The 21,604-nt window shown below is 39.3% G+C and overlaps 1 protein-coding gene and 1 long non-coding RNA gene across 5 annotated transcripts in view; both read left to right on the top strand.

The window, feature by feature from the left end:
* Positions 1-14,931, top strand: part of mmadhcb (metabolism of cobalamin associated Db) — a 41,736-nt gene extending 26,805 nt beyond the window's left edge. For 3 of the 4 annotated variants that reach the window (XM_073473072.1, XM_073473075.1, XM_073473073.1), the window contains 2 exons: positions 5,980-6,066; positions 14,336-14,931. In XM_073473072.1, the coding sequence (XP_073329173.1) occupies positions 5,980-6,066; positions 14,336-14,530 (282 nt within the window). In that variant the 3' untranslated portion in view covers positions 14,531-14,931. The remainder of the gene's footprint in view (positions 1-5,979; positions 6,067-14,335) is intronic. The other variant, XM_073473074.1, reaches the window with a different exon arrangement.
* Positions 14,932-18,552: 3,621 nt separating this feature from the next.
* LOC141002528 (uncharacterized) lies at positions 18,553-21,151 on the top strand. The gene is made up of 2 exons (XR_012179633.1): positions 18,553-19,215; positions 19,647-21,151. It is a non-coding gene; the product is annotated as an uncharacterized lncRNA (long non-coding RNA).
* The last annotated feature ends 453 nt before the right edge of the window (positions 21,152-21,604 follow it).

Here is a 21,604-nt window from a genome sequence, read left to right as displayed (position 1 = left end):
TATATAGAAAATGTTTTAGATCTTTGAGTGCAGCTCATGAAAAATGGGAGCAAAAATATAAGTGTTGCGTTTATATTTTTGTTCAGTGTATTCATAAAAGTCTGCAAAGGACAAATTTTGGAATTGATGTATACCATTTTCTCTCCACTTTGCAAACAAGGAACTACCAATAGATGGTGGCAGATCTGGGTTTAAGGATAAGGGGGAAAGCCTGGAGATTTTGCCAAAATTCCCTCAAAACTTATTTATATCTTGCCAAGCTTGAAGAGTGTTGTAAACTACATATGTTTTTGTTATTTGATGTAGTGCATTTATATTGTTAATGAATGGTAGCAAGGTTGTAGAAATAGGAGTACAAAGTTCTTCTTCTATGTCTATCCAGTGTGCATTGTTACGTCTTTGCACCCAGCTAATCAGGCCCTTTGTCTGGGCGGCCCAATAGTACATCTGTAAGTCTGGTACTGCCGGTCCCCCCTTCTCTCTAGATTTTGTTAAAGTTTTAAAAGCTATTCTTGGTAAGGAATTTTTCGAGATAAAAGAGGTTAACATTTTGTTTATAGATTTAAAGAATGTTTTATCCAAGTAACAGGGCAGTGACTGAAATAAATAACTAAAACAGGGCAGAACATTCATTTTAATTACATTAATTCGTCCGGGAAATGAGATGGGGAGCATTTTCCAATGTTCTAATTCTTCCTTAGCCTTTTTAAGCAATGGAATGTAATTTATGAGGTAAAGATCTTTAAGTTTTAGAGCCACATTCACCCCAAGATATTTAAAGCTGTTTTGAGCCCAGGTGAACGGTGAGATGGCCCTGAGTCTATTAGAAACTGATGAATTAATTAATAAAGCATTGGATTTTGTCAGATTGATTTTATAGCCTGATATCAAAATTTTGAATCAAAATTTTCAGTGAGGGTACCATTTATACATATTTGGGCTTGTGGATTGCTATACATAGTTCTGACCCACCGAATACATTTTTCTCCAAGGTTAAATTTCTCCAGAACAGCAAACAAATATGACCACTCGACCCTATCAAACGCTTTTTCTGCGTCACGCGAAAGTAGTAGGGCTGTTCTGTTGTGTAGGGCCGAGTGGTCAATTATATTTCATAACCTCCGGATATTGTCAGATGCATAGCGTGCCTTCACAAAGCCGGACTGGTCGCGATTAATAATCTGGGGCAACAGGTCTTCCAGCCTGCGTGCAATTAATTTTGATAATATCTTAAAGTCAACTGGAAGTAATGAAATTAGGCGAAATGATGCGCATTCAGCAGCATCTTTGTCCTTCTTTTGTATTAATGATATTATTGCTGTCTTCATAGTGTCAGGAAGAGCGCCATTTTCAAAGAAATCTGTAACCATGGGCATAAAAAGTGGCTTGATTTGCACCCAGAAAGCCTTTATAGAATTCTACAGAATATCCATCTAAACCTGGATTTTTTCCGGAGGGCATTGACTCGATTGCTTGTAGCACCTCCTCTGGGGTGAATGGAGCACTCAACTGCTCCTTTTTGTCCTCTGAGATAGAAGGTAGGGATACTCTTTCCAAAAATCTATGGATATCCGTTTCAGAGGGATTTTCTGATGCGTAAAACTGTATAAAAATCAAGAAATGAGGACTTAATTGATTGTGTATCATATTTCAACTGGCCTGCCGCATTACGAGTACACTTCATTGTGTTTCCTGCATGTTCTTTTTTGAGTTGATAGGCTAGAAGTCTACTTGGCTTGTTACCATATTCATGATATTGCTGTCTGGTAAAGAACAAAAGTTTTTTGATGTACTCCGTTTGAATGAGATTGAGATTAGTTCTGGCTGCATTTAGTTTTCTCAAGTTTTCCTCTGTAGGAGATTGTTTATGGCATTGTTCCAAATTGATTAACTCTTTCTTAAGTTGTTCTGTTTGTTTAATAATAGATTTTTTTTTTTTTACAGCATTATCCTGTCTGTACTGCTCTAACCATTTTCTAATATTATTAAAAGCTTCAAAGTCTGTGAGGAGTGAGGCATTAAATCTCCATTGTTTGGTTTGATTTGTCTGCTGGGGAAGGGATAACCGCAGATAGACTGGTGAGTGGTCTGATATAAGAATGGGCCCTATATCACATGCAACTATGGATGAGAGATGATCCTGAGGTAAAAAAAATAAGTCTAATCGGGAGTATGATTTGTGTCTAGCCGAATAGAAAGTGTAGTCTTTCCTTGTAGGATTAAGTTCTCTCCAGACATCGACCAGGCCTACATCAGCCGAGGCTAAGCTCAGAGTCTTAGAAGCTTTGGGGTTAGACAGTGTGGTTGAGGATTTGTCTAAGTTGCTATCCATATAACAATTGAAATCTCCGGCAACTATTCCAAAGTCTGTATTATATTGATTAAATAGGGTGATCATATCCATCATGAATTTAGGGTTATCCTCGTTTGGTGCATATACATTCAGCAATGTCAGTTCTTGTCCATATAGCATCCCCCGAATTAGTATGGGTCTGCCCTCATAGTCGCTATATTGCTCCTTAAATATGAAAGGCAATTTTTTACGAATAAGTATTGCTGTTCCCCTTTTATTGCTGGTAAAGCTAGAGAAATAAGCCTCACCGACCCAATCTCTCTTGGGTTTTTTGTGCTCCTCATTGGACAAATGAGTTTCCTGAAGGAAAGCTATGTCTACTTTTTCCTTTTTTAAGAATGTAAGAACTCTCTTCCACTTAATTGGGTGGCCAAGGCCTCTGACATTAAAAGTTATTACATTAAGTGTACTAGACGTACCGAGTTTTACATGTTATATTGGTTTCGTGTGACCATGATACAGTAAGGGTAAAGGGAAAAACAATATAAGACTAACAGACTAATAAAAACAAGGTAGAGCATGAGGCGAAGATTTTGCGGTAGAATTCCTCAGCCTCTTGTGGGGAGGAAAACATCTGGATCTTCCCGTTGTGTAGCACTCTCAGCCTGCACAGTTGGAGGTGAAATCCTCGTAAGGTCCCCATGTCAACAAACAGCTTTTTTACAGCGTTGAATCCTGGACGAATGCGAGTTTGGATCCGTCGTGTGTAATGTCCCGTTGTCTTGTGGAGCGTAGGACGAATTCTTTATCTTGATTGTTGAGAAGTGAAGGAGGAAGGCTCGGTTCTGGTTGGGAACTGCTGGAGCCAGGGTATGGTGGGCTCTTTCCAGTGTGAATGCTCTGTCAGGTTCGGTGCCCAGCCACTGGGGTAGCATATCATTTATAAAGTCCAAAAGAGGACACTTACCCTCAGCTCCCTCCTTAAAACCAAACAGCTGGATATTTTTCCACCTCCCATGGTTTTCAAAGTCCTCGGTCTTTTCTTCCAGGTATGTGAGCCGCTTTGTTGCTTTAGCCAGAGCCCTCTCTGTCTTGTCCAACGCGTCCTCTGTAGCAGCTATGCAAGCTTCGGCCTCCTCGATTCGTTGTTCATTAGCTGTTACATCTTTATGTTTAATTTCACCTAAATTATTCTCCATCACCGAGATAGAGTTCGTCAGCTTCCCCAGTTGGTTGTTTATTCCGTCCAGCTTCGAGCTGAACTCGGAGCGAAGTGATTTAAGCTCAGTTAGCACGTCGGCTACATTAGCAGTGTCACTAGCTTCAATAATCTTGACCGGAGATGTTGTCTTCGCGCTTTGTGAGCATGTTTTGCGAGCGTTCGAGAAGATGACACAATCCTTTGCTGCTGGGGGTTTAGGCATAGTTTGTATTATGTAGTTGACCAGGTTTGCAAAGGTCTGGGGCTGTTTTATGTGCGAGGTTGTAGGGAGCCGTCACGCTATGCTGCCATCTTGTTCGGGCTCTCTAGCGCCCCCCCCAAAACTCACACTTTTATTCATCAAATGAGTTGCAAAATGAATAGAAAATATAGTCAAGACATTGATTTTTATTTCAAATAATGATTTTGTCCTTCAAAATTTGCTTTCGTCAAAGAATTCTCCATTTGCAGCAATTACAGCCCTGCAGACCTTTGGCATTCTAGCTGTCAATTTGTTGAGGTAATCTGAAGAAATTTCACCCCACGCTTCCTGAAGCACCTCCCACAAGTTGGATTGGCTTGACGGCACTTCTTAAGTACCATACGGTCAAGCTGCTCCCACAACAGCTCAATAGGGTTGAGATCTGGTGACTGCGCTGGCCACTCCATTACAGACAGAATACCAGCTGACTGCTGCTTCTTCCCTAAATAGTTCTTGTATGGTGTTTGGAGGTGTGCTTTGGGTCATTGTCCTGTTGTAGGAGGAAATTGGCTCCAATCAAGCGCTGTTCGCAGGGTATGGCATGGTGTTGCAAAATGAAGTGATAGCCTTCCTTATTCAAAATTCCTTTTACCTTGTACAAATCTCCCACTTCTGCGTTCTGCGTCTCACAAATGTTCTTCTGTGTGATCCAAACACCTCAAACTTAGATTTGTCTGTCCATAACACTTTTTTCCAATCTTCCTCTGTCCAATGTCTGTGTTCTTTTGCCCATCTTAATCTTTTCCTTTTATTGGCCAGTCTCAGATATGGCTTTTTCTTTGCCACGTTCCGAAGCCAGAGGAGACATGGCGTAATCCAGCCTCTTATCCCTGCAGAAGTGACAATTCTCCCTCAAGAAAAAACAGACTGGTGCTGAACCCCCTTTTCCTTGCCCATGTCAAATCTGGTGTTTCGGCGGACGGACACATGCAAATCGAATGCAATCATAAGTGAGGTTTAATTTAATGCCTGGGCAGATCCTATATATTGCTACATGCTTGTAGCTATTGTACATGCTTGAAAGCTGCATGTATTTGAGTTTTGTGGACAGCCGAGTCCACTTTGCTGCTGTTTTACACTGTGAAACATTGTAATTGCTGTTTGCCTTGTCTTTGTGCTCATTGTGAGCTGATTTGAGCCATTTTTCCACTTCATTCAAGTGGCAGCTTTGCCGTGTGAGTGCCCATTAAGCCACATTTCTGTCAGGGAAGGTGATCAAGCCTAGGTTTTCCACCGGCCGCTGAGTGATAGAAAGGCAATTACTGTGTCCCTCCACAGTCATTACCTCCTGAGTGTTAGCACCTCTTTTTTTATCTCACTCCTCCTCTACGGAGTTAAGTTCATGTCCAAGCCATCTGGTGACACCACATTATGATTTTAAGGGCACGTGGTAAGATGACAGGTGTGGTTCAACCATTGTTTCATTCGAGTCTTGCGGTCTTCTGACCAGCCCCTGGTGTGACGTACACGCGTCACACCAGGGTGATATGATCTCCAGGAGCTCACGTCTGCTCTCTCTCTCTCTCTCTCTCTCTCTCTCTCTCTCTCTCTCTCTCTCTCTCTCTCTCTCTCTCTCTCTCTCTCTCTCTCTCTCATATTCACACACACATTGAAGTATTATTGATCAGTTTTGCTAATGATAAATAAATTCTGTTATATTGTACAAAACAGTTTCCTGTCATTATTTGTGCATGTGTATTGTGGTAACAGCTGGTTGTGAAGGTCAGTGCTTGGATTAATTTCCTTCACTGTTCCTTTAATGTTAAATATTATATAAATATTTTACATTTTAACATTAACATCCTTCATTTCAGACTGTTTTCTTGTTTGGTTATTGGTCCTTGATTCCAAGGTCGTTCCCTGTAATTATTAATTTATATTTATAGATATTTTAATTAATTACTATTTGTAATTATTCATTGCCAATAACCAAACCTGTCCTACCAGTGTACTCAACAGCTTGCTACTCCCTCACAATGAAGGGGGGCCCAATAATGGCTCAACCAAATCATGACTTGCTTTCTTGTCTCCACAGTGGTGGAAAGAGCAGGAGAGCAGAATTAATGTTATTCAGTGTATTCCCATAATTTCATCAGAAATGCATTAAATAAAGCACTAATAAGAGGACTTGTTGACAAAAATCAAATCAGTAAATCATCAGTGAAACACAATTACTGATAGTGAAGACACTGACTGAGACTAAGTTGTTCCCCTGCTGTACAGTTTGTTGATGGAGCGAAGGAGATCTGCTACGCCCTGCAGAAAGAAGGATTCTGGGCTGACTTTATTGAACCATCTTCAGGCTTGGGGGTAAGATACCACAATCATTATTGTAGGGGTGACATATAGTTAAGGAAGGGGTTTGATAGCGTTTTATTGAATCTGAATCCAGTTCCAAATACGTTTATCAAATTTGATCCCCTCATCAATTCTTTTTAGGTAGTTTGTTTGGTGGAATTAAGACATCTTTAAGATAGTTTAAAAGAATTGTTTTTATTTTCACTCAGATCAAACCTAAACCACAGAGATCTCACCACATATTTAGTGACTGACATGCACTAACCACCATTAGAAACTGAACTCTAACTTTAGCTATGAGGGAAAAAGGTGATCCTCAATTATTGTCTTTCATATATGTTTCTGTGACTTGTGTATCCACAAGGTTTAAATGAAGGCAGTCAGCTATGTTGAGTCAGTCAATCAGTCTTGTTAACACCTGTGTTGCTGAATCAGCACAATGTTTGTCAGTCCATCCAGGAATTCATTGGCTTTTTAAGGGATTGTTCCAGCAGGAGAAGCTGGAAATGCAATTCTACCAAGGGTTAGGCTTACTGGCAGATTCCACCGGATACGTTATGGCTGCGTTACGGCTGCATTACAGCTCCGCCACGGCAGCGGAGCTGATCGGTTGCACTCTAGTCTATGTGTTAACTTCCACCAGGTCCGCTGCGCTGCGTGTCTGCTGCGTCCCAGCTCCGGCAGTCCGCAGCCCTGCGGAGCAGATACGCAGGACTTCTATTCGGGCGGATGCCGCAGCACAACGCAGCAATTCAGCCGAATTTAGCATAGAGCAGACAGGAAGTCAGACACGTAACAACAACAAGACATCCGGTTAATTTTCAAGATAAAACACTCCGTGTTGATACAAGCACAAAAACCTCAAAAGAGAGACAAATACGAGCTCTTCTTCTAATCCTTCGGTTGGGAACACTTCGTGTTGTTGTGTTTATAACACATACGTATAACTGCGGTCGTGCGTGATTATGTAATTATCGCAGGAATTCCTTGGTTTCCTAACTACAGCTGTTCGGCGGAGCTGCGCCGTGGCGGACTCAAAACGCAGCTGGTGGGGGTTGCCGGACAAGGACGACGGAGCAAAATCGTACCGGAGCCGTAACGCAGCGGACACGTATCCAGTGGAATCTCGGAGTTAGGAACAATGACGGTCATGGCGGTCTGCGCCGCTGTGACGTGTAGTTGCATATCTGGGCAGTAGCACATCAGGCTACGGTATAGACTATGGTGTAAGGCATGCATCTATGCAGAGCCTATACTGTAGATAGACGCAGAAACATGAATCAAGCTTTACTTGACTGTGCAACAAATTGCATTTTAATGAGGGGACAAGCTACAGACTATAGTCCAATCCCAATGTCCCATTTAAGGTCTTGAGCCTTGAACCCTCACAGACACAGTTGACGTCACCTGATAAGTGTTTTAGTGAAGTTGCATGGGCCTGAAATGGTATAAATATAAATGGGACAGTACTTTGCAACATTTCACTTTAACTTGTGGACATTTTATTTTACATATTGAAATATATACAGTAGGGTTTATAAATCTGAGACCGCTAGTCAAAATAATATTTTTCATTTGTTTCAAATGTAATACTATTTTTTCATTACAAATGATAATACCAGCATTACAGTTTGAGTGAAAAGTTGAATCTTTCAAAAATGTCAATGAATTTCTGAATGTCATTGTATTTGGTATGTCCCCCTTTGGCTTTAATGACAACATGCGCTCAAGTTTTTGCAAAATAAAAAGGTCTGGAAGGAGCCTTCATGCACTTGATGGTTTTCCCAGTGGGACAGCCCAAATCCCTTACACTCCATGATGCACCTTAAAGTCAGTTTGTGCGGACATTGGGATGAGGCCTTCAAGTCTACATGTTTTCCAGATCTACCCTAATCTAGAGGTGGCATGGATGCATTTAGAACCCTTTGAAAAATGTGAACAGATGCATATCTCAGTGTTAAGAGCCATGTTTCCATGGTAATTTCCACCAACCAGTCTGGTTCAGTTTTTCTGGTCTTGTTTCACACCCGAACAGGTATTTTTGCTTTTCCACCAGCAAAAGTTGTGGATAGTACATTACCCTTCTGTTGATGTACCAACACGCTTTATGATACTAAAAGGGGCAATTAAAACGCTGCTGACCACTGATTGTTCAATTGGATCAACCAGCGTCATCTTGTTGTTTACACTAGGATTTGCATGTAGGATTTCCCAAACTCTGGGGCACTCTGGTAGCTCACCTGGTGGCGCTTGCGCCCCATGTACGGAGGCTGTAGTCCTCAGTAGCGACACAGGTTTAATTCCAGCCTGTGGCCCTTTGCTGCATGCCATGCCCTATATCTCTATCCCTATTTCCCATCACACTCACTGTTCTATCTCAACAAGGCGAAAAGCCAAAAAATAAAGGGAAAAAAAGGATTTCCCAAAGTCTTGTCTATTTTTTTATTTTAATTTTTGTCTTGCTGTCAGCAGCCTTTTCTCAGAAAAGCTTGTTTACTTGTTGTAATGAACAATCACAGGTTTGTGCTGTGTGCAGAGTGCAGCGAATGTGTGGTCAAGCAATAGGGAGAAAGCAGTAGGACAAAGAGATGGATGCGAGTGGGCAGTGAGTCAGTTAATAAATTCATTAGTGTCTCAAGAGTCAAGACCATTCTCTCCCGTTGTTTCCCAAGTGCTGGAAAAGGGAAAGGGGTCACATCCAAAAATCAGCCAGTAACAACCCCACCTGCATTTAGGAGGACTTTCAGCAGTGGAAACGCAAAACGCATCTTATGTTTATGTGCAGTTATCATGGGCTATGTGCAGGTTCAAAGGGCTCTTTCCCAAAAGTTCTTGGTGGGAACAAGGCTAATCGGTGACGGTGACAAGCTGATTAGTGGAACCAGATGACATAATCAAGTAAAACATGGTTTATAATTGGTGGTTATCTCGACAGTATTGTGGAGTGAGTTTCCAGAGATCAGAAGAGTTAATTTAAATGCTAAACCCTGTTACATTAAGAAGCCACTGCAACACAGCTCTGTGACAGGTGTGGTCTGAGGTAAGATTGTATGCTACTGGGGGCTTTTTAGTACTATAACAGTCCTCTCTGAACTTTCACATTAAAATGTCCTTTTAGCTATTGAATTCTAATGGCAGGAATTTTATTCTACAGTGAACACAGCTGAGTGGTATGATTTGGTAACGGATGACATCCATTTTAAGTCTGAATATTAGTAAGATCTAAGTCACAGTCAACGTATATTTTGTATAATCGGTCCTAGGTGATGTGAATAGACATGAAGTCATATACCTGTATGCTAATGTTATAGTGAATAATAAACAGTTTTTCAACCTCAATATCTTTTTGATATCAACTAAAATGTTTCTGAAGTACTAAGTACTGAAAGATTGCATAAAGTGTCTTGCCGGATTCACAGGCTTCTTTTATATTTGATCTTTAATCAAATAGTTTTATATTTAAGTCAAATGTTGCCAGTTTTAGACTGCATTTTTTTAGACAAAGTTCTTGTACAGCTATTTTTGTTTAGACAACATTTAACATTGGATAGCTTTAGCTTCTTTTGTTAAAGTAAAAATATTGTTTAACAGATAACACTTTTTGATTTCTCAAAGTAAGCTAATAAAAACTTGTATTGGTATTGTTCCTGAAACTGTGGCATCGTATGAGCATTAGTATCAACAAACTGAAATACCCAAAACCAGTGATAGGTACGCGTCCTGCTTCTCTGAAGCATTAAAATGTGAAAGGATGCAGTACACTCATTATCGATGCGAATAGGAAATGCCATACTTGTTCCTTTTGTAATGTGTAATTATGAACAACAAATATTTTATAATATGTATAATATATAATAATAATATATATAATTTATTTGTTACATTTTCAAATGATCCACAGGTGGTCATTTGAGTTGGTCCCGGGGGCAAACTACATGGAAAACTTATCAACATCACTGCAGAACTACACCCAACTTTAAAGTCTAAAAAGGTATCTCTGCATTATACCTGAGATTTCATGGAAGAGCAAGTACACAACAGAGCATGTGAGCGGTGAAGAGCGGTGAGATTTTCCACTCCTCGCTCACAGTGGTGTTCGTTCCTCTGACTCAAAGCTGCTCCAGGCCGTTCCACTCACTATCGCTCAACACTCCACTCCAATATTCAGCCAGCTACACTGAAATCGCTCACCGCTCACTCCAAAAATGACAAAAATCTGCATTGAATTTTTATTATAGTTTAAACTGGTACTTGGTATCAAAAATTACTAAGTGGCCAAAACAAAAATTATTTATTTCAATATCAGGCATACTTTGGACTAGGGTTGGGTACTGAACTCAGCACTTCTAAGGGTACCAGCCGAATTACACCGGTACAACCGAGTACCAATTCATATTAGATGAATCTGTGCCAATTTTCGGAACCTAAGTGTGCATCTTTACAGTAGAGAGAGAGAGAGAGAGAGAGAGAGAGAGAGAGAGAGAGAGACGTCTCTTCAAAACTCAGCGACTGACTGTGTCCAAAATTCCTTCCCAACATGCTGTGTAGTTTACTAAAATCGTATGTTTTCAGAATGTCTGAATCCTCGGTATGAAACCAATAGTATGTAAAATGCACAATGTCTATGAGCAAATATTACAGTATGCATTCTTTGATTCCCAAATCGATTTTATATAACAAACGCTCAGCCTTTTCCTCATTGCTAACACATAATGGGGATTTCTCATTAACATGCTACGGGGGTTAGCATCACTATAGCAATAAAAGTATATTTACAAACGATACATTTTAATTCACATACTTAACATGTTATGTGTGTATATACAGTATACAGTTAATATGCTTTGGAAACGAGATTATAACTGCGAACCTCACTTTGTTAACTCAATCTGCTCATGTAGCACTGTAACACTGCTACAGTAAGCCCAAGGGGTCATAACACAAAGTCAAAATTCCTGATTGATTTCAAAGTCGACCATTAATGGAGGAGCAGCACATATACATCTTGATTTTTTTAATCACATTTTTATCATATTTATATTCTGTATGTATATATATATATATATATATATATATATATATATATATATATATATATATAATAGCTAAATGTAGCAGTTTACTTTAAGTATTTTGTTCTCCAGATTAATATGCAGTACAGCAAGATGCTACTAAAATAAAATTTAGAAAGACTGATTGCCGTGTGATGTGCATTGTTAGAATATGATTCAACTTGGTTAGAACTGAAATACATTTTTTTGTTATTAAAGAGAGAGTAAAGTACCAAAAAAAAGGTACCGTTAGGTACTGGTAGCCGAACCGGTATCGGTTCAAATGTGAACAGTATCCAGTTCTACTTCTGACTCGTGGTGTGAGCAATACCGGAGCGAAATTGGAGCGGGGGATAAGCCAATGCTTCAGCCTTTAAAAAAAGCTTCTTTGTGGTCCATACAAAATACTTGCGCAGAGCATGTGAACAGAGCAGCTGTTCACATGCTCTGCGCAAGCACTAGTATCAGCCTCTGTCAAGTAAGTGTCAGTGATTTTGAACAACTCGTCTGCAGTGGCTCTGGTAGTTACACGTTTGCAGAAAAGCAAATCCTCCCTCGATTCTTCGCCATCTTGAATCTGACGTATGCTATTAATAAACAGTCTTTGTTACTGTCAGTCGCTTCATCCATCTGCAGAGCAAAACAGTTGTGTCGTATATTCTCATTAAGCTGCTCCTCTATGTCTTTTGACATGTCATAAATCCGCCTGGAATAGCCTTTAGTTTGCTGGCATCAATCATAGTTGAAACCATATCCATATCATAATTCCTCTGCTATTGTGTGCAGCTTTTTACACTGAGCAACTCTGTACACTACTTTGTAGGAGGTGAGTTGAGCATTTGAAGGCACAGATGCTGCTTTAGTAAAGCAACTCTGTTGTGCGTAGTTTTTTTTCTGAAGAAATCAATGGGCTTCTTTTTGTGTTCGGGATGTGAAGTCTCCAAGTGGCGTCTTAACTTGTTCGGCTTCATACTGTCAGAGGCTAATATTTTGAGACACACAACACACTTTGGTCTCTCCTCATTATCCACCGTTGTACTGGTGAAGCCGAGGGCGAGATATGCTTTGTCATATTTTCTTGTCTTTGTTTTGGTGGTTGTGACATTTGGTGTAGATTCATCTTCTGCTTTACGTTTACCTGGCAGTCCTTTCACAAACTTGTCCATGATTTGCTAGCTAGCAGTGCAAAAGAATGATGCATCATTTATATTTCGCCTCGCCGTGCCCCTCCGTCATAACTCCGGGCCCCCCAGTTTGAATGGGAATGACGATGTTGTTATGTTTTCTCGTCTCCTCCTCTCTGTCTCCTCTGGATCTTTTAGTGGTTTTGACAAAGGTCCAGTTTGGGTAACCACAGGTTTTAAGTGCTCCTGTGAGAAATGTAATAGTTTTCCATTCAGTAATCAATGTACTGTAAAGACCATATCAGAATGTGAGAGGAGGAGGAGATAATCCCCTTAAAGGTGTAAGTGTCAGAAAGTAACGTGAAGGGCAATTCTCTCTGTCTGAGGTGTTACAGGAAGGATGATAAGATGACATTTACATTTCAATAAAACAGCAAATGGTCACTGCCCTGGGAAAGACATGATCAATACAAACACCAGGGGGTCATTGTTTTGGGAAGAAGTGATTCATGACTGTCGTAAAGTATGCAACCACTGTATTTAAGGCAAAAAAATTTGGAAGACTGGAGAGAACACTTCGGGTCTTCTCTCCATGCTGCATGTATTAAAGAGATCTGATTCATCACGCTGAGTCTAAAATTCTTCGGAGAATTAGCAACTCTCTACCTCACAAAGGAGGATTTCCACTACACTCCCCTAATGTGCTTCTGTTCCTTCCCCTCTATCTTTGTAGGCACGGCCTTAGCCTGATGGTTTAGGGTTCTGATGACTCCCAGCTTGTGCTCCAGTGGGTGATGAGAGTCGAACAGCAAGTACTGATCTGTGTGTAGGTTTTCTGTACACCTCAATGTTGAGGCTATAATCTGATAAGAAATAAAGTGGTGAACACAGTTTAGGTAAAACTAATTATACTCTGGAGTTTCAGGGCAAGTGGCAAAACCTAATCGGTGTGCAGCACCTCTGTTCCCTCCGTAATAAAAGGATTGCTTCAGCTGGTATGAAGATGCTGCTGATCATGTATAAACCAAACCTGACAGGTTTAAATTTTTGTATTTTGTATCCCATGCATTTATCCAATGGCACTCATATCTGTGTATGTGAAAGTCGTATTTTTTTATTGTGTTCATTTATCACTCAGTCACTCTTGTCTTTTGTGTTACATGGACAAAATTCAAAGCCGCTGATAAAATGGATTCAGATTTAATAAAGAGAATTGTGTAAATTTAGTTGTATTTACAACCCTGATGCCAAAAATAGTTTGAACACTATGCAAAATGAAAATAAAAACAGACTGCAAAGACTTTTGCAAATCCTTTTGACCCACATTCAATGGATTTAAATGTACAAGATGAGATGTTCACTGTTCACACTGATAAACCTTAATTGTTTTTGTGGGGTGTCCAGGTAGCTCAGTTAGTGGAGTGTTCGCTCCATGTACAGAGGCTGTGTCCTTGCTGCAGGGGCAAAAAAAAAAGCAAACCATAAAACTTGTAATATATGTACTTGTTCTGAATTTGATACCTGCAGCATGTTCCAAAAAAGTTTGGACATGAGCATGTTAACCAGTCTGTTTGACCACCTTTTCCTTTAACAACACTGAGTAAGCATATGAGAACTGAGGACTGTAATTGTTGAAGTTTTGAAAGAGAAATTATTTCTTTCTTGATATATGACTTCAGCTGCTTATCAGCCTGGGGTCTCAGTTGTCATAGTTTGTGTTTCATTATGCGCCAAAAATGTTCAATGGGAGACAGGTCTGGACTGCAAGAATGCCGGTCTAGTGCTGGCACTCTTTATTATGTAGCCACGCTATTGTATTGTGCAGGATGTGACTTAGAATTGTCTTGCTCAAATAAGCAGGCACATCCCTGAAAAAGACATAATCTGGATGGCAAAAAAATGTTGCTCCAGAACCTGTACATACCTTTCAGCATTATTGGTGCCTTTTTTTCTTTTCTTTCTTTTTTTTTTTTTTTTTTTACCTTTTACACAGCCTCCTGACATTTTTTTAAATCAGGGTTGTAAGCAACTGCTATTTTTCTGGGGATAGATGTGATCAGATAACTATATAATAACTACATGATAAGTGTGTGTGTTCATTTGCAGTTCTTTGGCTCATACACCAACAACACACTGTTTGAGACAGACGACCGATACCGTCAGCTGGGCTTTCAGATCGAGGACCTCGGCTGCTGCAGAGTAATCCGGCACTCTTTGTGGGGGACACATGTTTTTGTGGGTGTAATATTTACCAACGCATCACCCAATAGCCTTATCATGCAGAAGTTACAGGGCAACTAAACAAGCTCAGCGACACTGGGTTGCCAGTTGAACTGAAAACTTAACTAAAAACATATATGGACTGTCTGTTAAAATGATAAATCTTTAGTCAAAAACATCGTTACTAAATTATTTTGGAGCTTCACAAACTAACACATTTGTGTTAGTAAAAGTTGATATTGATTGGGCTCAGTACTTATTCAAAGTATAGAATCACATTTTTTGCTTGTTTAAAAAAAAAATATCAACACAACATAAAATGTTATTTTCCCTGTTTTGTATTAAGGTAGGCTAACCTTAACCCCTACTGAGTAGTACGCATCAATGAAAATAAGATGCTCATTCCCAATATTGATATATATTTATAGATTCCAAACTACTGAAATGCTGCTGTCATCTCAATAAAGTTTGTCTTAACTGTACTGCAAGTGGTTACCTTTTAATTTCAAATCCCTCTCTGCAAGGTCTTTCTTTCTCTCCTTCAACTCATGCTTAATCAGTAAAACCTTCTAATTCTGACAAGTTATAATACTACCTTCAATAGTGTCATTTCTCTGTGTATATATATATAGCTGTTGCTATTACTGCCTTGTTCATACAAGCTTGCTTGATTAAAATAAAAAAAGAAGAATGTAGATGAAAGTCAATGATGAATTAGTTTTTCAGTGATATTAAAAAGACAGAAGCAGCCAGTCACATTAGATAAACTGATCCTAAGTGTTATGCTTTCCCAATGACTAATCATTTAACAGGATGTCTTTTTTTCAAAATGAATAACAAAGACGAAAGGGCTGTCTTTAAAGCTTATTTCTATCCTGAGCATGAAAAGGATTGACTGTACCATACTGGGCTATTCTGCAACCAGTAATAACCTGGGGCTTCATTTATTAAACTTGCATACAATCAGTTTTGATCTTAAGTATGACTTAAATAGAAAACTACTGTCGTATCTTCTGTGGCGATGCTGATGAAGATGTTTGAAGAAAAGCTCCGCCAACACTGTCTTAGTTGTATAACAAATTTATTACAATAAGTTCAGTATCAGAAACAAGTAACACGTTACTTGGAGAGTCTCCAGCCGAATAATGAAAACTCTCCTGAAGACATGCAGACAGCTCCTTATATACCGAGCTTGTTTTGGTCAAAAACTAAATTACCACACATAATCCACATCAAAGAGGGACAGATAAGAAGAGAGGCCTCTTTACCTCTGACCCAGGACCTCCATGACTCTGCTAAACTTTAACATTTTATACCTGTTACCTTGACCACATATGGTTCAAAACAAAAGGAAGGGACTGATAAGAAGAGAGGCAAGAAGTGAAGCGCCCCTTTACCTCTGTCCCATCCCGTGACAGCAATCAAGCTGAGCAAGCCATCAGCAGGTCCAACCTGTTTACAATGCCATCAACCCAGTAACCCTGACCAAATCATCTCCAGGTCAGGAAGGCCCCAACAGCAACTAACATTCCAATATGTTTTCCAAATACTCATATTAATATGCTGCATCTAACAGCAGACACCTCACTACACAAATGGTTATTTATGAAAACCGTTCTGAGACATGGAAATAATTGTATCTCTGAGCAAAGTGTAGACTTGACTGACGTAATTTTCCTGCTGGTTATTGCAGTTTGGGATGCATATGCATCTCTGGCTTTGGTGAACTTTGCGTTAGCTTTAAAAGTGCCCTACATAACTTTGGAAATTCAAAGGTAATATTTACAATATCAATGTGATATCCCCATCCTCAGAGGGGAATAAGGTCCCCAGAATACTGTTTGAAGCTACACTTTAATATTTTTACACTGTAAATTAACAGCAAAGAACTGGCAGCAGGGTTATTTTACTGTTATTTCCATGTTCTACTACCGTAAACTACTTTAACACACCATATGAATTCTATACATTTAACTAACTAAAATGCAGCAATAAAAACATTCAATGGAAAAGAAGAGACTGAGAAAATATAAATTAAGTTATGGACATTTATTTTTAAAAAGGCAGCCCTGAAATAAATAATTACTTCATACAAACAAATTTTTTTTTCCCGTTACAGTTGGAAATTTTATGTATGCATAACAAAACATGGCAGTTATCGATTATTTCAATGGAGGTGATACCACAAAATAAGCTTTTTAAAATAAATTGGAGAATGATTCAACTTGCCACTGAGTATCACTGCACAATTTGTCAGTGGGATTTAAAAAAACACATCAAAATTTATATGGTTGAAAATCTAGCCAGTCTGCCATTAGTGGTAGGCACAACATTTAGGCATTGACAAAATGCATCTTTCCTTAAAACAACTAACAAAAAAGTTTGAACAGTGGTGTCTGTGTCTACAGTAATAATAATAATAATAACTTTTATTTATATAGCACTTATCTGAAAAAGGTTATGACATGCTTCACAGAATACATGAGAGTAAAAAAAAAAAAAGAACATTAGCAGGTTAACAGTGCTTCATGGAACATATTGGTAACGCTATGGTAAGGCTACATGAATTGTCATGAATTCATGCATGAAAAAGCATGAATTAATTCATGTAGTACTTCATAAACTATCAGTAATGCACAAGGATTAATAGTATCTCATGCATGACTTAATGCAGGAACAATACATTTATTCATGCAACAATTAAGGTATTTCAATCATCAGCACTTCTGAGCTATTAATGATGTTCATCTGTTCTTCAATAGGTAAGTCTGCAGTTAAAGTGAAAGGCCAAAAAACTGACCAGTCACAGCAGTGCACGTGTATTCTGTTCAATTCCAAATGTTTAAGTGATGATTAACTAAGCATTATTTCTTTATCATGTTTGTGGACCTTCAAATAAAGTGGTAACCTGGTCGGTTTTTAACATTGATAAATAAGATATGATAAGAATTTTATGTATCATACAGTATTATCTTAATGCTCACAAACCATTTAAGACAACTCATTCATAATATCTACAAACTTTTATTGATAATTCAAAGCCAACAAAGTAAAATTGTGTTACACGGAACTCTGTTGAATTCCAAGTGTTTAAAGCTTGGGTAGGTAATTATGTTCACAAGCATTTTCTATCATATTTGAACATTTCTTAACATCCTGACAGCATTCAAAATATGAAATTATTTTAAAGAAAAACCTCCAAAAAATCCATGGTCTCTGGCAGCGATAGGGCTGTAAAGACTTAATTTGATCAATTTTACCGGCTTGTCAATTTTGTATGGACAGACTACCTGTCAATCAATCTGCCCTTACCTGACCACCCTGCGCTGACTCCGCGCATCACTCATTGCGGCAAAAAGAAATGGCATCATTTCATTAGCTGCAAGTACTGGTCCTAGCAGTCACATGTTAGCCCTTATGCTTGAGACTATTGCATATTAGTAAGACATTTTTTAAAAGAAAATAGACTTTGCATTTCAATTCATGAGAAACAGAATGCACCTGGCAATCCCTATAAATAATCGCTTGCCACCCATCACATAAGCTTCTCATCACCCACCTAACGCCAGGAGAAAGAGCAAGCTCAATTTGTGGCAGCGGCACCTAGCTGCGGCATCTCTTGTGGCACCCTCAGATGCCACAGCTAGGTGCCGCTAGCAGTCGCCGTGGGTGCCACTGTTTGGTGGAGGTGCCACTGCGTGTGCCACTGTTTGATGGAGGTGCCACTGCGGGTGCCACTGTTTGGTGGAGGTGCCACTGCGGGTGCCACTGCGTGTGCCACTGTTTGGTGGGGGTGCCACTGCGTGTGCCACTGTTTGATGGAGGTGCCACTGCGGGTGCCACTGTTTGGTGGAGGTGCCACTGCGGGTGCCACTGCGTGTGCCACTGTTTGGTGGGGGTGCCACTGCGGGTGCCACTGCGTGTGCCACTGTTTGGTGGGGGTGCCACTGCGTGTGCCACTGTTTGATGGAGGTGCCACTGCGGGTGCCACTGTTTGGTGGAGGTGCCACTGCGGGTGCCACTGCGTGTGCCACTGTTTGGTGGGGGTGCCACTGTTTGGTGGAGGTGCCACTGCGGGTGCCGCTACCCGTGACATCGGCAGATGCCGCCATTTTGTTTGGCGGAGGTGTCACTATATGCTATCGGGATTTTACCATTATTATGCAAGGTTTTCTTGATTAACCACCAACCAGGGACCATCTTAATTTTACCAACACTCGAATTGATTGGGAGCAAAAATGTCCTTGAAAAAATTGCTATAAAAATGTATTTTTCTATTTTGCATAATTCTCTTATTTCCACCTTTCCATTGAAATAGTTTTCATCAACATTTATTGACAAATGCAACCATTCAAGATGGACAGAATAAAAGTAAACAAACATTTTATAACATTTTAAAATTTTAATATAAGATTTGGTTGTGTGTGTGTGTGTGTGTGTGTGTGTGTGTGTACGAGGATCACTCCTCCTCAAATCTTGAGAACACTTTTAAGTTTCTTTGGTCACGAATCTCTTCGTTGAATTTTTCATAGTCCGTCTTTTTTTGGAAAGCAAAACACAGCTTTTCTGCTGGAGAAGACTCATCGTGGTCACCATCCCAGGTGCGCAGCTCCTGCAGTAGTTCTTTTTTCTCCTCTTCATCCATAGAGAGGACAGCAGGCAGTTTGAGTGTCCCCTCAAACTGTGTCTGGCGGCACCAGTCAGCTGCAACCACAACGTCTCTCAAAAACACGCTTTCCTGCAGTAAAGATGAAAACATGGTCCAGGTATTATATTGATGTCATTCCCAAGTAATGCTTTAAATTTAGAAAATATATATGTGTATATATTTTGTAAGTAAGAATGCTGTCTTTATCAACAACTGTGTCATTCAGCAACGTCAATTGTTCATTCACAGAAATAAGCAATGGGTATGTGATTGAATGAACACACACCTGACGTATAATCAAATTTATGTCAATAGTTCATGTAAATACTTCAAAGTAATGTTTGCAACACATCTCTAGTCGGAGCTTGATCACTACACATCATTTAGTTGCCTACCACTGTTATATTGGGAGTCCACAAAAGCTGCCTCATGCCACAGTAGTTAAGTGATGCTGTATTGTCTTATGATGACGCAACATACATCTTATGGAAAGGTTATGAGATTCATAAGGTTAATGTTAATTTTTTTTGTATTTTTTTGATCCCTCAGGAGGACTTGGAGGGTGTTGCTGGGGTGAAGGATGTCTCAGTTTCCAATAAGATACCATTGTGATCTCGTTCTGGATAAGCAGCAGAAGATAGATGGATGGACTTCATCTACCAGGTTTATATTCAGCTCCACTGTTATTTCTTTACATGCATATAAAAGAATGAGTCTGGCAAAATGTACAGATGTCTGTGCTTCAGGTGACATAATTTAATATTTATGATGTTTTGATGTCTGTAATTGTGCTGTACGGCTTCCGCCATCAGGTGTCACCATTGAGCAAGTCAAGTGGGCTATGACAGGAGCTGTAATACAAGATTATTATGTTTTGCATTTCATACTAAGAAGCAATAGTACATTCTGAGAGCCAATATATATGTCAAGCTTTTTTGTGAAGTGCAGAGATAGTAACTTCTTACCTCTTCCGTGGTCTCTGTGTCCCCTGTTATCATCTCCTCAGCACTGGAAAATAAAGAATAAAATGATATGTAAATGGATGGATGCAAAACCACTATATTCCACGGCTGGCATAATGGATTATTAAATGTCACACATTGGCATGTACACCCACAATGCAAATAATGTTGTGTACCTTTTCTCTTCCTTAGCAGATGTGCTCTTCAGAAGCATCGATTCGGCTTGATATCGGCACATGTTGCTGTTGGTTTGCAACCACCGAATAAAAACCTAAAAACCAAAAAAAGTAATATGAATAATAACAACAAAGCGTGTGTAAAACAGTAACAACATTAACCACATTGAAATCATCAGTCTTTTATACATGTCTTTTACAGTGGAAAGTCATGTTTCCATTTTGTTGTAGTTGTGGTATTTCTCCGAATTGTGTTCTCAAAATTTGAAAAAGTCCATTGACACTCATAGCTCTTACAGGCATATGCCATCAGTCACTCACTATTTTTTGCTGTAAATGTAAATTCTTGTAGTAATTATAAATTTTGTGCATATCCTCATTAGCTCACCTCTGGCAAAAGGACCTCAGTAAGAAACAGCTGCTTCTCAGCTACTGTTCCAGGCATGGACAGGAGTTTCTCCAAGCGCTGGATAATCTGTTCTGTCTGGGATAACAAGTGAAGAAACATGAAAATCTATATATAACCTGCTGATATAGGACATTAATAATTCAAGAATTCAAGGCTCAATGTGTAAAATTGGCACACAGACAAATTATGAACTGACAAGGTAACATTCACTCCCCCCACCTAAAGTCATTTAATGCATCAGTTCAGTCATGTTATTACTATACTAGCCTATATTAGTTTCAAATTCTTTATAAACACATAATTACCACCAAAACTGTCTTAGGCATCCATGTGCTCTGTTACCTTTCCTCCTGATTCTTCCATCTTTTTTTGTTTTCGAAAAAATTGTATATCTTGTTATACAAATGCTTGTCTTTTGTTGTTTTTATAGGGGGGTTGGAGTTCATTTTTATCATGTTAATGTGTGAATTTTGAAAGTCATTAAAATGTGATATTTTCAAAAAATAATTGCTTGTGTATGTGTAGCTAACAGATGTATTCCGTAAGTCATAAATGGTCTAAGAAACAACAGTAATTTCTTCCCTTTCCCAGGGTTAAAATAACCTTAGCTGTGCAGTTTTGCTGTTGAATGTGTGATATCATGTCATCCTTGTTTACCGCGTGTTGAATTTTAGCTAAAAAAATCCAAATTAAATAAGAATAAGAATAATTAAAACAATAATACAAACAGACAACACTACTAACCTTTATGTCGGCGAATACAGTGAGATGTTCACTGTATAGCTTTTTTACAGCTGGGTCAAACCCCCTGTGTCTCCACAGATACATTCTGTTGGAGAGAACCTGCCCACTCAGCAGGTTTCTCTCCAAATCCTGTAGAATGTCAGATGGATATTTACGGTTAGATCAAGTTTGGTGGGTGCAATGGTATATGCAATCAGGGAATGGCATTTATGAGAC

This window comes from Pagrus major, chromosome 9 (genome assembly GCF_040436345.1).
Source record: "Pagrus major chromosome 9, Pma_NU_1.0".
Lineage (NCBI taxonomy): Eukaryota > Metazoa > Chordata > Actinopteri > Spariformes > Sparidae > Pagrus > Pagrus major.
This window is presented reverse-complemented; position numbering and strand designations above follow the sequence as displayed.